Raw genomic sequence first — 16,886 nt, 5'->3', positions numbered from 1 at the left:
CCAGCAATTGAAGAGAAAGACCATACAACCATCCTTTTCTTGTCAGTTCGATGGCACAGCGTTCTTGCATACATCAACAGACCAGGCGTACAAGACTAACTCACAGTTTCATAGTTGCTCAGTGGTGGATTTTCATCCACCAATTAAATATTTAAAATTACTCCTTTAGAGTCTTCCTTTCACAACAAAAAAAAAGTGTTTCATACCTTACGGTAGCACAAAGTGTTTTGCTTACAAGACACCAATTTGTCTCTGCCTATATAATAACAAACAAATAAATGGTCACGTTTTCTGAACATCAATATGCACATTCTTCTACATAACAGTAATTCTTGACTTCCTGGTAACAGATGTACAGTCGTTACTTGTTATTTTGAACAATCTAACACTGCTAACTTAGATGGCAGTTATTTTCCAAAATACACATATATAAACCATAATGCATTAATAGAATAAAACTAGAATTAGTTTAAACATTGGAATAAATGCAGGTTAATTAATACTGATAATATTTTCATCCCAATTTTATATATGGCTTCAAGAATTGAAAGGGTTTACTTTTTCTTCCCTAAGAATTATGTACCAACTTTCATACAATATTCATCTGTTTTAAACATTATTATTTACCTTCCTAGTCGGATTATTTTGGTTGCATACTTTATACAGACAATGACTTGTAGAAAAAGAGAATTTTCTCTGATAAATAATATTTTCTTCCGGCTATAACCTTGGTTTGTAAAATATTCAAGAAAACTCTCAGTTGTGTTAGTAATTTAGTAGAAAAGGTCTTTTGAAAAAAGTGTTTTTGTTTAAAAAGTCCACATTATTTCAAGAAAAAACTCAAAACAATAGGATGCTAAAATTCATGCCTCTTGAATATATACAAAAAGGTTACTGCAAAGATAAACAGGAACTTGGATAGATAGGAACTTGGCTTCATAAGAAATATTTGTTAACATTAAAATTTTTAACATCTAGAAGGTTTCCAAAATACACACACAGTATAAAAATCCAAACAAAAGGACTATATCGTCAGTAATACTTAAGATAAATACATCTGCAAGCAGAATCCAGAATACATCATATATAGGCAAATATATCCAATATAGCTAAAAACTCCACACTGTTTTTTTTCTTGATTGTCCCTTAAAAACCTCACTTTCATACTCACATACTTAGCGTATACATTTGTTGTCAGTTTCCTGGCATGCATGTCTTAGTTAATCCTTTAGGTACTGAGTTAATAGTTTTGTCACCAGCACAAGTGCAGGGGATTGGATTCTCAAACCTCTTACCTCCCTCCCTACGCCACAAGCACCTGTCAACATGTGCAGTCTGTCACGCAGTTGCGACTATAAATAAAGTGCCTGGAAATCAGGTAGCAATTTGTTCTGGTGGGCCACTGATTGGTGCCAGCACCTGTCAATGCAATTTCCCTATAAAGAGCAAAGTGCAGCTTATCATAAAGGCTGACGAAGCACCAGGTCGCAAGACTGTGTTGGAAGCTGTACTTTGCTCTTTATAGGAAAATTGCATTGACAGATGCCAGCACCAATCACTGACCCCTCCCCACAATTTAACATGGGAAAGAAGCAAGGTTTTGGAAAGGTGGTCTATGGACTTTTGCAGGAGCACACTGTTGGTTCGTGACTGAGTGGGGGGGAAGGACTGGCATGTGTATGCCAAAATAGTTAATCTTTAGTCTAATTACCAACAGTAAAGATATGAATCAATAGTGTGACAACTTTTCTAAAGCACTGTCCTGTCCATTGGACTCATGTCACCATGGTCTCTCTGTTTGCAGACATGCCCAAGTACTATGCATCAGAACAGTTTTAACCACCAATTCTAATTTGCAAATGCTGACCTATCTGGGCACCACACAGTGGCAGGACACATAATTTGCACTTGTAGCTTCTTCTAGTTGAGAAACCCCAACATCAAATCCATAAAGTCCATTTATTTTATCTAAGAGAATGCAGAACATAGAGAAGCAATAAATGCCTGAAATGCACATCAGGCCAGTGACCTGCAATGAAGAGTCTTTACCTCTTTATGGATCTGAAAGAAAGAGGCATTTTAACAATAGAGAGAAGTGAGAGAGTCGGCAATGAAAAGATGAAAATGCAGACCCAAAATGTTGACCTAGATGTTGGCTGACCTAGAGTGAATTTCTAGTGTTATTTTGTGTCTCCAGCAATTTTGCATTTTATATTTTATTATTTTAATGGCTTACAAGAGACTTTAAGGCAACTGTTACTCTCAATAAGGCATCATAACAGTTTGTAAAGAGATCACAGTGCACAGCCCACTGAAAAAATGGCACTTTGCGTTAGAAAGGAAAGTGAGAATTCAAACTTATCAGAGGAGTTCAAACTTTTAAAAAAAACATTTAATTAGAAAGAGGAAAAGCAGGTCAGGTGTGTTTCGATTACTATTCTATTCTAAAATCTGAGAGTCTGCTCCACTTGTAACCCTTTTCAACATGAATATAGAATGTACAAGGGCGAACTGCTCACAGTAGTGCGACTGCAATGCGGGAACATTAGTCAGAAAGAGCCTGACTTCACAACAACAGCAATGGTGAGCCTGAAAGTTTGTTTGAGCTGCTGTGCTCCTTGAGAATCTATGCTACACTGGTATTCAGCTGATAGATTTGCCATTAAAATGTATAGCAAAGATGACATTGCTGCCCTTGCATGATAGAAGTACATTAAAGATGGGAGACAAAGTTAGGATTTATCCATTTGAGTGTAATTAATTAGGAAGGGTTTCGAGGGATATGGGCCGGGTGCTGGCAGGTGGGACTAGATTGAGTGGGGATATCTGATCGGCATGGACAGGTTGGACCGAAGGGTCTGTTTTCATGCTGTACACCTCTATGACTTTAAGACTCTATAAGAGCTTGTTAAGTCTTAGTTATTGACAAATAACCCCACTAGCACTGAAAATTAATCATAGAATCCCTACAGTGTAGAAACTGGCCCTCTGATCTAACAAGTCCACCAAAGAGTATCCCACCCAAACCCATTCCCCCACTACTCTACATTTACCCCTGAGTAATGCACCTAGTCTGCACACAATGGACAATTTAGCATGGCCAATCCACCTAATCTGCACAACTTTGTGATTGTGAGGGGAAACCAGAGCATCAGGAGGAGACCCACACAGACACAGGGAGAATGTGCAAATTCCACACAGACAGTCAACCCAGGTCCTTGACACCATGAGGCAGCAGTGCTAACCACTGAGCCACATACCACCCCAATGTTGACCAGCATTGAGTGTCATTCCTTTGGTTTTCAATCATTATTGGGGTTTCTAAAATGTTAAAAATCTCATAAGTTATTTTTCGCAAATTCTATGTTCCACAAGTATGTAAACATTCAATAATTGAAGAAATGATTTTTATTGTTTCTGTCCCTTTTATAATTCCATTTTTTATTTCCTCTCTATTGTTCTTTTCACATATCATATGACACTAAATTAACTTTCCAGTGACCATTGAGAGGTTCAGGTTCTGACTCCATGTTCTATCTGATTACTAAATCAGCAACGCTGCTGCTCACCCTGCTCTCCCAGATCCTACATCCCCTGCAGAAGATGTTGTGTTGTTCTGGATTTCTATCTGCCAAACTCAGAACAGAAAAGCTTTCCAAATATCTGTGGGAAAGTGCACATCAGACGTAATTTGTTGACCTTAAAAATCCAGCCTTCGGTTCTGTCCTGAAAGCATAGTGTTTATATGAAATCTTGGTTTCACAGAGTGGAATTATGTGCTTTCTCCAGTGAAAGTAACTGCTGATTGCTATACATTGATCGGCTTTTTTAAAAAAAGCACTACTTGCTAAAAGAATGTGATGCAATATTCTGCTTATGAGACTAGAAAATATGAAGAGCAGGTCTGAAAAAGTACGCATAAAAAATTTTAAAAGTTGGGAGACGGTGGAAAATTATGGCTTTGATTGGTTCAGTTATATTTCTTCACATCACCAATGTTAAGGTTCAAGATAAACTGAAGGTCTTACAGTTTCTTATATAGTGGTCCGATGTTACCCCAATATTGCTATGTGAGGGGAATTGCCATCCTTACCTGGTCTGACCTACATGTGACTCCAGGCCCACAGCAATGTGGCTGACTCTTAATTGCCCTACGAGCAATTACAGATGGGCAATACATGATGGCCTAGAAATGGCTGTCCTCAGGGAACCATTGCTTAGGAATCCGCACCTCCGTACTCGTGGGTTCGATTGGCTGTCGGAGGGGAGGGCCATGGCGGCGAGGGTGACCAGGCTTGGGGACATGCTGGGTGGCGGGGGCCTGGGCTGGACGCTGCTGCAGGATATAGTGAGGACAGTGGTAGGCGTCCAGTACATGGCCACCGCCATTTGATGCCTTAAAACGGCAGTGCTCGGACCAGATGTAGTAAACCAGTTGGAAGATGCTCAGGTGTGCAGTGGGATCCCGTCCGCGCTCAACCCAGCCCGCACGGAATTTCACATTGGCCTCAAGGTCCTGTACTTCCCGAGGGAGCCTGTGCTCCACAACCTGAGCTGCCTCCGGAACTTTAGTTTTGTCCCCCTCAAGGACGTATCATGGTGGGCCCTGTATCGACTGTTGCTGCACACCATTCATCTCTTCTCCCGCATCCCCTGCCAGGACACGCCATGGCGTGCCCATTTGCCACCGGGCAGTGGGGATCCCCAATAGAGGTCTCTCTACGCGGGAGTCCTCCCCCTTTCTCTTGGGGATCTGGGGTGAAGGGTGCTGCACGCAGCAGTCCCCTGCAACCGCAGATTGCGGTGGTTCACGGACTCCCAGCCCAGCTGCTTGTTCTGTGGTGCTGTGGAGTCCGTGGACCATGTGTACACGGGGTGTGGACGTTTGCACTCCCTTTTTAGTTTTCTGGAAAATCTTCTCCTCTGCTTTTGGCTGCACTTCAGTCCCACGCTCTTGATCTTTGGGCACCAGGTACGGAGGGTGTAGGGTAGGTCAGAGGACCTCCTTGTGGGTCTGCTGCTGGGCCCAGCCAAACTGGCCATAAACAGGTCCAGGCAGCGGGCCGTGGAGGGGGTTGTTAGGGCCGATTGGTAGTCCCTCTTCCACGGTTACGTTAGAGCCCAGGTGTCCCTGGAGAAGCAGCATGCGTTATCCACCAACACCCTTGAGCTGTTCAGGGAGTGGAGTGCATTATTTCCCCCTCCAACTCTATTTTGATTTAATCCCTGCCCTCCCCTTCACTGTTTGATCACACAGCATTGCCCTTTGATGCGCTTGTTACTGACCACTCAGGTGTTTCCTTTCTTCCTGGTGGTGGAATATAAATAAATATTTACACATTTCTTGTCCTACTCCTGCACACACACACGGCATGATTGCTAGGGAAAAATAAGCACTACCGCAGTTAGGTGGTAGTGTGGGGGTAATAAAAAGAAAAAAAAAGAAAAAAACACAAATAAATGCTGGCCTAGCCTGTGATACCTACAGGCCATTATTGAATAATTTAAAAAAAATATACTTTTTCAGCAGTCCCAGTCTTTACTCTGTGAAAGGAGTGGTAGGATGGGTATTTCCTAGAATGTTCATAGAATCCCTACATTTGGCCCAACAAGTCCACACCGCCCCTTCGAACAGTAACCCACCCAGACCCATTCCCATTACCCTACATTTACTCCTGAATAATGCACCTAACCTACACATCCCTGAACTCTATGAGCAATTTAGAATGGCCAATCCACTTAATCTGCACATCTTTGGATTTTAGCGTAGAGGTGAGGGTTAAGTGTGCAATGATGCCCTACTGTCTTCATCAGTTGATGGAGAGCCTGAGAGAAGTGACAGGGATTAGATTAATGGACAACACCAGATCAGTGCTGGCTTCTTCCCCCTTGCCTTTTCCCTGCACTTCAGTAGTGGTTGGGGAGAGATACTTGAACAAATACTAAGCTTTTCCACATGTGGAGGATTAAAGCAGCAAGGCGGTCTTGAACCATTTAGCAGTCTGTCCCAGGACAGCACAGAAAAACAGCAAAACCAGCTTAGATGAAATATGCATTTGCTTCATGGGGAAGGAAGGATACTCAAAGTGAAAAACAATAAAAGTTTAATTTCGAAATGGCAGACAAGTGATGTTTAAAAATTTGAACTCCAAAGATAAGTTAACGGATTTAAGTTCTGAAGGCGCTTAGTGTTCAGTGATTAAGGATTGCAGAAATTCACAGTATTGCATTTTGTCACTGCAGTTATTTGATGTGGATGTCTAGGGAAATATCTCCAGTTGTGATAATGTGCTGTCTACTGTTCAAAAATATTATTCAGTACCCCAAGAGTTAATCATGCCTCTTTCCCTTTTCAACCTACTCTTTAATCTCTACAATACCAGACACATATTTGTCAGTCTTCGTTGGAATCACATGCCAATAACCATATTTTTGTTACTACTCTAATACTGACGCTTGCCAGCTTTTTTTGACACAAAGAGCTAGGGGATCGAAGCTCTCAATCCATGTGACAATTCACAGCAAGTGGACTTGTACTATCAGCTTATGGGTTAGTAATGGCACAGAAGAGGCTTGGTTTAAAATAACAGCCTTTCAGCTCAATATGTTCTCCCCCTTGCACTGGCTCCTGGTACAAAGTCTCTGTAAACAAAGAGTAGGCAAGGCACCCATGTAAGGTGCCACATTAAACTGCTATTGGTAATACTGTTTCTGGTAGTTAATACTATAAATACAACCCGAAAATACGCACATACAGAGGAAAGAGTCACATTCTACCAATTTAAGGCCCCTTAATTGCTTTCTGTCACGAGCGAGATTTTGGCGAATTCATCTTTCGACTGGACATGTGGTCTGAGCAGTGTTGGGAGAGGGATGCTGACGGGTGTGGGGGGACGGTGGGGAGTGGGGGGGGGGAGGAAGGATTCGGGGATGGAGGGGGTGGCAATGCTGGTGGCTGCGAGGTCTGGTGAGCCACTCACTGCACCCGACGACAATAATAGCCCAGAACTTTGCACTTCTCGCACAGATGTTGTGGATGTTCTTTGCTCTGATCCGACACGTCCAGACCATCAGGTTTCTCCAAGGGTCTCTGGAAGAGAATTGGAAGGTTTAAGATACAAATTATAGAGTAATTTTAGGTAAAACTGAAAAAGTGTCAATTACAACAATGTCACGTTTTTTGTTTATTTTTGTGAAAATATTTCTATTGTGCGCTCCCATAAAGAATTTCAGTCCTTAAGATACAGCACATTTTAAAATTAAAATTTAGATTTTTTCACATGCCCTGTACCAGTTTTTTTTCTTAACTCCAAGACGTTGTTTCTGAAATAATTGCACAGAAGCTGATGTCCTGCCAACAAATCACCTTTTATTTAAAATTAGTGCATGGTACACTTCAGTCAGCTTGGAGTCAGTCCTCAACTGAGGAGATTCAAATCACCTAGTTATATTTTTTCTTTCTTCTTTCCTTTTTTTTTCATAACCCCAACACTTCCCTCGCACCCATGTTGTGTTTATGCAGGTGTAGGGCACAGTGAAGAACAGCGAGTGTGTGAATCTTTATTTATATTCCACTACCAGGAAGAAAGGAAACACCTGAGTGGCCACTGACAAGCAATGCCCTTCTCAAAGAGCAATGCTGCGTGATCAAAAAAGTGAAGGGGAAGGCAGGGATTAAATAAAAATAGAGTCAGAAGGGGGTAATAAAACACTCCATGCCCCATGGTGCCCACCTCTCCCTGAAAAGTTCGAGGGTGTTGTGGACACTGTGTGCTCCTTCTCTATGGACACCTGGACATGAACGCAACCGCGGAGAGTTCAGGCTATCGCCTCTAACGACCCCCTCCATGGCCCACTACCTGGACCTGTTTATGACCAGTTTGGCCAGGCCCAGGAGCAGACCCACAAGAGGTCCTCTGACCAGCACTGCCCCCTCCACATCAGGTGCCCAAAGATCAGAAGCGTGGGATTGAAGTGCAGCCAAAAGCAGAGGAGAAGGTTTTTAAGAAAATCAAAAAGGGAGTGCAAGCGCCCACACCCCATACATACATGGTCCATGGACTCCACAGCACCACAGAACAAGCAGTTGGGCTGGGAGTCCGTGAACTACCACAATCTGCGGTTACAAGGGACCGCTGCGTGCAACACCCTCCACCCCAGATTCCCCGAGAGAAAAGGGGAGTACTCCTGCATAGAGAGCACCCCCCCCCCCCCCCCCAGTATGGACCTCCACTGCCTGGTGGCAAACAGGCATGCCAAGGCTTGTCTGGGCAGTCACCTGGTTATATTAGTCAACCAAGGCTTTTCAATCAAGAATCTTGCAGTTACCAAGGTCCACCTGGTTCCAGTCATTGTAGTTTTCCATTGTGAAGGCTACAGTTTTTAATTTTGTACTTTATAAAATTATGGATATAAATGGGAATGAACTATTTAAAAGCAAGGATTGTCTCATGTCTTGTAAAGCAAGTCATCTGCGTCTTGTGGCAGGCATTGTTTAAACAGCTATTTGAACAAACAGTATTTGAAGATTAGTTAGCACCAAAAAGGAACAGAGGGATAATGTACAGATGCAGCTTTGGTTAGTGACAAGAAGTTGATTGATAACTAGTCACTAGTCCATAGACCATTGACCAAGGCCTTTATCCTATCAACAACTAGGTAACAGCTTGAGGCTGAGAACATGATACAGAGATAAGTCATTAGATCTTACTGCAGCTGTTGTAAGCTGTGACTTTCCATTGATATGTCAGAGATCTTCTAAAAGTAAACCTATGTCTCTTGCAAATCAGTGGAAGCATTCAGGTATACAAGGCTGAGAAGAAATCTCCTCATCAGCTCGAACCAAACTCAACAGATCTTGCAAACAAGAGACTACTGAACCGTTTCTCTCCATCTATGTGTTTATTTCCTGTCTATATCTATGTTATTGTGTTTGTGTGTGTGTGAGTGCGTGTGTGCGCATATGCCCACACATGTATAAAGGGGACTTTATGAAGGGGAATAAGGTTTTAAGTAGCAGTCATGGATATTTGTTTAATTAATCTGCAGGTTATGGAACATACCTGGTGCAGCTGGTACTTGTACCTGGGACTTCTGATCCAGAGGTACTGGCCATAGCACTGCACCACAAGATGACACTAGTGGCATTAAATGCAAACGGTTTATAATTGTTTGCCTGCAGTTATAGTCTGATGATTAGAAATAAAAGGCAATTCTTGGTAGGTACATTAATCTGGTCCATACCTTCTATCCACCTGGGTTGACAAGACAGGATTTGGAAACTTTGCGTACTTGTTAATATTTGTGACACATCTGGCAATAGTTCTAGCATGCTACCCAGATAAGTTGAGACACCATAAAAGAAAGTCTAGTAATTAACCACCACAGCTACTGAATAAAGCATCATGGGCAATATTTTTAATACAGACTGGTCCTCAATCACAAGCTAGACTGCTCACACCAATGTAAATGAGGACTATTCATCTGTTGAGCTCCATATACAAAGATTAAGTCTTACATTGTTATGAAGCTGCTCTTTGTCTAACTTCCCTTAGCGGAGTGGCAAGGTGGTTCAGTGGTTAACACTGCTGCCTCACAGTGCCAGGGACCTAGATTTGATTTTAAACACGGGCGACTGTCTGTGTGGAGTTTGCACATTCTCCCATGCCTGAGTGGGTTTCCTCCAGTTTCCTCCCGTAGTCCAAAGGTGTTAAGGTTGGTGGGTTAGCCATGGGAAATGCGGGGTTAGAGGGATAGGGTAGGGTGGGTTGAACTTTGGATGGTTGGTGTGGACTTGATGGGCAGAACGGCCTGCTTCCACACTGTAGAGACCCTATGATTCTAGATACATCAAAGATCCAAAAATGTACTTATTGGAGTTTAGAAGAATAGGTTGTGACCTTATTGAAGCATATAAGATGTTAAGGGGGCTGGCAAGGTAGAGTCTAGAATCAGAGGGCATAATCTTAAAGTAAGGAGTTGTTGTGTTTGGATGAGGGGGAGTTTCTGTTCTTGGAGATTAGCAAATCTGTTCCAGAGAGCTGTAGTGATTATGTTGTTGAGCACATTTCCAAATATATCACTGTTTCTTCACTGCCGCTGGGTCCAAATCCTGAAATGTCTTCCCCATTGGCACTGTGAATGTACTACAGCACACCGTGTGCAATTGTTCAAGAAGGCAACCCACCATCACCTTCTCAAGGGCAACTAGGAATGGGCAATAAATGTTGGTCCAGCCGGCTCATGTTCCACAAGTGAATTTTAAAAAAGGCCAAGATAGACATATTTTTAATCAATAATATAATCAAGGGAATGGGGAAAATGTATTTGATGATCATCAGATCAACCATGATGTCATTGAATGAGTCTCAGTGGGCCAAATGGCCTACATCTTATGGTGTGTAATCTTCTATAAAACTGGCTACAGCAGGAAAAAAAATCATTTAGCTTTTGGAAACGTATCTGCACTGCGACAATTACTGTTTAAAAACACAACTAGTTTTTCTCTCCATGATGGCAGTCAGAAATTCAACCACAACTTTCACAGAACAACTCAACCTTCCAAATTACAACAGATGTGCGGTAAAGCCAAGTGATGAATCATCTGTTGCTGCTCAGTGCAACAGTATTCCCAGAATAAGATTTTGTTTTGCACAGAAGAACAGATGTTTTAGTGTTTTCCAGCACAACAGACAATTTTACTGTCAAGTTAGTGGATACTTGGATCTGCCCAATGCTGGTTTTCAATTCATGTGACACTCAAATGGTATAAACAGAATGGTGCCCTGGTCATGTAACATGCAGGATGTCTTATGGGCTGTTGCAATAAATTGTGCAGCATAATGTTATGTAACTGCATCTCTCACTATGTTTTCTTTCATTCATTCAATCACGGGATGGGGGCATTGCTGGCAATTATTGCCAATCCTTAATAGTTAAGAATCAACCACATTGCCGTGGGTGTGGAGTCACAAGTAGGCTGAACCAGGTCAGGATGGCAGTTTCCTTTCCTAAAGAACATGAGTGAACCAGGTGGGTTTTTCCTGACAATTGATAATAGATTCATGGTCATCATTAGACTCTTAATTGATTTGATTTGATTTATTGTAGTCACATGCATCTAAGTACAGGGAAATGTTTTAATGTGAGCAGTACAGACAGATCATAGTAAGCAAAGACATACAGATCAAAGGGTGCTTAGACAGAGTGAGACACACAGGTTACACTGCACAGGAGATGCACATAGCAAGCTCAATATTAGCAAGATCAGCATTAGTTGAAGTTAGAGATTTAATTCATCAGTCTAATAACAGCTGGTAAGAAGCTGTTCTGGAACCTGTTGGTGTGTGTGTTCGAGCTTCAGTATCTTTTGTCTGACTGAAAAGGTTGTAGGAGGTGTCGGAAGGGTCTTTGATGATGTTAGCAACCTTTCCTGGCAATGAGAAGTGTAGATGGAATCGATGGATGGGAGGTTGGCTTCCGTGATGGTCTGGACTGTGCACACAACCTTCTGTAGTTTCTTACTGTCCGGAGCAGAGCAGTTTCTGTACCAGGCCGTCATGCACCCAGGTTGTCCGCTTTCTAAGGTTCATCTGTAAAAGTTAGTGAGGCTCCGAAGCATTGTTGTGCCTTCTTGACCGTTGCATCCACGTGGGAAGTCCAGAACAGGTTCCAGATATTTCAGATATTTATTGAATTCAAATTCAACCAACCACCATGCTGGGATTCAAACCCAGCTCTCCAGAATGTCTTCTGGGTCTCTGGATTAACAAGGCTAGTGATAATACCACTAGATCATTGCCTCCCCCTAAAACACATATAATTAGAATCCACCCCCCCATCTTCACACTGCAGATGCCACATTCCCAATATCCCATTTTGATCCAGATGCAAAACAATGTTAAGATGTCACTAATCATCCTGATCAGACCTATTATTACATACTTCTGTAGCAGTTGGAGCTTAAATCCAATTCACCTGGCTCAGAGGTAGAGACACTACCATTACACCACCAGAGCTATTGCATACAATTCTGGTCACCGCATTACATAGTGTACAGTTCTGGTCACTGCATTACAGGAAGGATGTGGAAACTTTGGTTTAGAGGAGATTTACCGGGATGTTGCCTGGTATGGAGGGAAGGTCTTATGAGAAAAGGCTGAGGGACTTGAGGCTGTTTCCGTTAGAGAGAAGAAGGTTGAGAGGGGATTTAATTGAGACATATAAGATTATCAGAGGGTTAGATAGGGTAGACAGCGAGAGTCATTTCCCTTGGATGATGATAGCGAGCACGAGGAGACATAGCTTTAAATTGAGGGGTGATAGATATAGGACAGGTGTCAGAGATAATTTCTTTAGTCAGAGAGTAGTAGGGGCGTGGAACAGCCTGCCTGCAACAGTAGTAGACTCACCAACTTTAAGGACATTTAAATGGTTATTGGATAAACATATGGATGATAATGGAATAGTGTAGGATAGATGAGCTTCAGATTGGTTTCATGGATCGGTGCAACATCGAGGGCCAAAAGGTCTGTACTGTGCTGTAATGTTCTATGTTTTATCTCAATTCCTGTTAACAATGTTAGGGCAAAAGCCAATTATGGATAATTTGCAAAGGAATTCAAAATATTGGTTTCACCAGTCCAGAAACTTAATTTTCTAATTTTTCTCATCTTTTCCTTTTAGCTGCATCAAAAATTTCAGAGTGCCAAGCAACAATGTGATCCAATTTGATTTGATTTATTGTTACCACATATACCTAAGTACAATGAAAAGTTTGTTTTGTGAGCAGTATTGTCCTCATGGATGATATGATGGTGATGTGGTATTGTTGCTTTAAGGTAAATCAGAAGAGTAGGGAGTATAAATTCCCTATCGTTAGCCAAAGTTAACCAAAGGTAAAGCTAAGACTGATCTCAGGGTGTCATGTATATGGTCATACAAAGTGAACATTTGGAATGGATGAGTCGTGGAAATCTCTGGAAAAACAATTTGATAACAAAACTAAGCACTTTCTGATTTTTTTGAACTAAATGGGCACAAATATCCATTGCAGCTACAAGGGGAGCTACAAGGAACAGATTTTAACGTAATATAGTGATGACATTTCATCTCAGTTTTGTTGTGTGGAACTGTACATAGCAATTGGACCATCAACTCTACTCAGCCAGCAGCAGTTAAGTTCTAACTGACCTGACACACAGTTAACTTAACAGTAATTTTTATCCTAAAGAGCCAGCAGCCTCATCAGGACAATAACGCATTGCTCATTTCGTAATCTATGACTCTGGATCTCATTAAACAGCATTTTGTTATATGTATGCAGTTGGGCAATATGGGATTTATCAGTACTATTGTTAATGGCATTACCATCACACGAAAGAGCAAGACTCATTATTTCCACTAACTCAACAAGGAGTAGATGAAACTATACACCAGGAAGATCTTCGATCCAATAGCCTCATCTATAGTGAGCTAGTTAGGGACTAGTAGAGGCACTCAAGATGGCTTAGATCATCTTGGTGGTGGTGTTCTCAACCTATTGAACTTGACTCGTGCTTAAAAAGTAAACTCAATGTAGTTGAGCTACAAGAGGGTGAAATATGCAGCTGGAGTAGTGAGCTACCAGAAGGACAGCAGGAGAGAAAAGCTGTCAGAAAGAGAAACACTCCCATCCCACCACAGCACTGCCAGCTACCATCAGTAGTGAGTGTAGAAAAGGGAAAAACTCCCAACTCACAGAAGCAACATAAAACAAGGCAACTTGACTACAGTGAGAATCAGTACAGCATATTCACCATTGACTACTTTATCTGGAACCATGCCTTGCATACAGTCACAAAGTAGACTGGATTGTATCGAGTATAAGCACAATGCCAATCTTGACTGACCCATTTCAAACTTAGTAATCTACTTTTTCATGTCTTCAAACCCATATCCCCTTAACAAATTGGACTAACATCAAGGTCAAGGGTAATCCCAGGTCTGTTAATGTCATTTGCATGCACTCTGTTTCTTAGACGCTTAGCTCATTTCCTCTCATGCATTGGTCTATTTTCATTTGACTGGAAATTTCCTATTCATTTCCTTGCTCATTTCATTTAATCACAGGTGCTGAATATAAACCACTGGCTTATACATAATTAACAAGCAGATAGGTTAACTCAGTGTCTGACATTACCGGGATATTTTAATCACAAATGATCCCATTGCTATTTCCAAATGGATTTAAGACAACACGACATAATAAATATGAGAAAACTAGGATTATCATGCTTGCATTCCACATTGAATGGATTGGGTGCTGTCTCATCAAATAAAAACTATTTCATTAATGCACAGAACTTCTGGTGTTTCATCAGCTTTCTGAACTTCTCAGTTCCCCTTACTCACACGAACCTGCCTCCTCTGAATGTACTGCATTCGCTTGGGTTCAAGCCTAACATCAATGCCACTGAAAAGAGGGTCACTGTTGTTGCCTGGCGTACTGACCCTTACTCTAGCAGAGGCCAAACAGTAACTGTTCGACCCTTTCTACCTCTCCCTGCTGAGGGCCCACTATTGAATTTCATCATCCATGTTTGTGTCATAGAGTCTTAGAGATGTACATCATGGAAACAGAGCCTTTGGTCCAACCTGTCCATACCGACCATATATCCCAAACCAATCTAGTCCCATGTGCCAGCATCCGGCCCATATCCCTCCAAACCCTTCCTATTCATATACCCATCCAAATGCCCGTTAAATGTTGCAACCAGCCTCCACCACTTCCTCTGGCAGCTCATTCCATACACGTGCCACCCGCTGCATGAAAAAGTTGCCCCTAGGGTCTCTTTTATATTTTTCTCCTCTCATCCTAAACCTATGCCCTCTAGTTCTGGTCTCACCCACCCCAGGGAAACGACTTTGTCTATTTATCCTATCCATGCCCCTCATAATTTTGTAAACCTCTACAAGGTTACCCCTCAGCCTCCGACACTCCAGGGAAAACAGCCCCAGTCTGTTCGGCTTCTCCCTATAACTCAAATCCTCCAACCCTGGCAACATCCTTGTAAAATCTTTTCTGAACCCTTTCAAGTTTCACAACACCTTTCCATTAGGAAGGAGACCAGAATTGCATGCAATATTCAAACAGTGGCCTAACCAATGGCTTCGACAGCCACAACATGACCTCCCAACTCCTATAGGAGAAAGTGAGGACTGCAGATGCTGGAGATCAGAGCTGAAAATGTGTTGCTGGAAAAGTTCAGCAGGTCAGGCAGCATAAAAGGAGCAGGAGAATCGACGTTTCCTGAGGAAGGGCTCATGCCCGAAACGTCGATTCTCTTGCTCCTTGGATGCTGCCTGATCTGCTGCGCTTTACCAGCAACATATTTTCAGCTCCCAACTCCTGTACTCAATACTCTGACCAATAAAGGAAAGCATATCAAACGCCTTCTTCACTATCCTATCTACCTGCGACTCTACTTTCAAGGGGCTTTGAACCTGCACTCCAAGGTCTCTTTGTTCAGCAACACTCCCTAGGACCTTACCATTAAGGGTATAAGTCCTGCTAAGATTTGCTTTCCCAAAATGCAGCACCTTGCATTTATCTGAATTAAACTCCATCTGCCACTTCTCAGCTCATTGGCCCATCTGATCAAGACCGTTGTAATCTGAGGTAACCTTCTTCGCTGTCCACTACACCTCCAATTTTGGTGTCATCTGCAATCTTACTAACTATTAACTCTAATGCTCACATTCAAATCATTCATATAAAAGACGAAAAGTAGTCTTGACTGTCTATGCCCCATACATTCTAAACATCTTCTGGGTGCTCCTGTTTCCTCCCAAAGTCAAAAGATGAGCAGGTTAGATGGCTTGGCATTGCTAAATTGACCGTAGTGTCCAAGGATGTGCGGCTAGGTGATTAATCATGGGAAATGCAGGGTTACAAGGATAGGGTCAGGGTTGGGTCTGGTTGGGATGCTCCTCAGAGAGTCTGTGTCAACTCAATGGGCTGAATGGCCTACTTCCACACTGTTGGATTCTCTAATTCTATAATGATCATCCCTCCATGATTTCTGATTTCAAAGTCACCCAACTACAAACAGCTCACTTTAACCTTCGTCCAAAACTCCATAAACAAGATTGCTCTGGCTAATCCATTGTTTTAACCACCTCCTGCCCACTGAACCATCTGCTCCTATTGTCACTCTATTCCTGCCTTCCAGAGTCTCTTCCAAACTGCAGCCCAGTTCTGATGAAAAGTCATCAAACAGAAACATTAGCTTTTAATATCTTTAATCAGCAACTTTTGCAAATGCTGCTGAGTGTTTTGAGTAACTTTTGTTATTGTATCTGCAATACCTGCATTATTCAGCATTGCGGAGAAAGTGAGGACTGCAGATGCTGGAGATCAGAGCTGAAAATGTGTTGCTGGAAAAGCACAGCAGGTCAGGCAGCATCCAAGGAACAGGAGAATCAACGTTTCGGGCATAAGCCCTTCTTCCAGAGCTGAAAATGTGTTGCTGGAAAAGCGCAGCAGGTCAGGCAGCATCCAAGGAACAGGAGAATCAACGTTTCGGGCATAAGCCCTTCTTCAGGAGTTCCTTGGATGCTGCCTGACCTGCTGCGCTTTTCCAGCAACACATTTTCAGCTCTTATTCAGCATTGTCACAGCTTCTCGGTGAGTTGTTTTAGGCCCCAGTGACATATATATATTTGCCGCTCAAGTCTGGAATTGAGTAATTACCCCTGACAAATACAGGCTTTGTATCAGTTGGTGGTATGAATTACAAATTTTGTTTGCTGTAATGGAAATCAGAAACATTTCGGTATGGACTTTGGAGCAATCAGTCACTTTTTTGAGGGAGTGCCACAATATCCAAAAGTCATGACTGAAGACA

General features: G+C 42.2%; 1 protein-coding gene across 1 annotated transcript in view; it reads right to left on the bottom strand.

The window, feature by feature from the left end:
* Positions 1-1,000: 1,000 nt before the first annotated feature.
* Positions 1,001-16,886, bottom strand: part of zcchc24 (zinc finger, CCHC domain containing 24) — a 267,605-nt gene continuing 251,719 nt past the window's right edge. Inside the window, exon 4 of the mRNA XM_060854300.1 lies at positions 1,001-7,090. Within this exon, the coding sequence (XP_060710283.1) occupies positions 6,977-7,090 (114 nt within the window). The 3' untranslated portion in view covers positions 1,001-6,976. The remainder of the gene's footprint in view (positions 7,091-16,886) is intronic.

The sequence above is a fragment of the Hemiscyllium ocellatum genome, chromosome 43 (genome assembly GCF_020745735.1).
Source record: "Hemiscyllium ocellatum isolate sHemOce1 chromosome 43, sHemOce1.pat.X.cur, whole genome shotgun sequence".
NCBI lineage: Eukaryota > Metazoa > Chordata > Chondrichthyes > Orectolobiformes > Hemiscylliidae > Hemiscyllium > Hemiscyllium ocellatum.
Note: the sequence above shows the minus strand (reverse complement) of the source record. Positions and strands in the feature narration are given on the sequence as shown.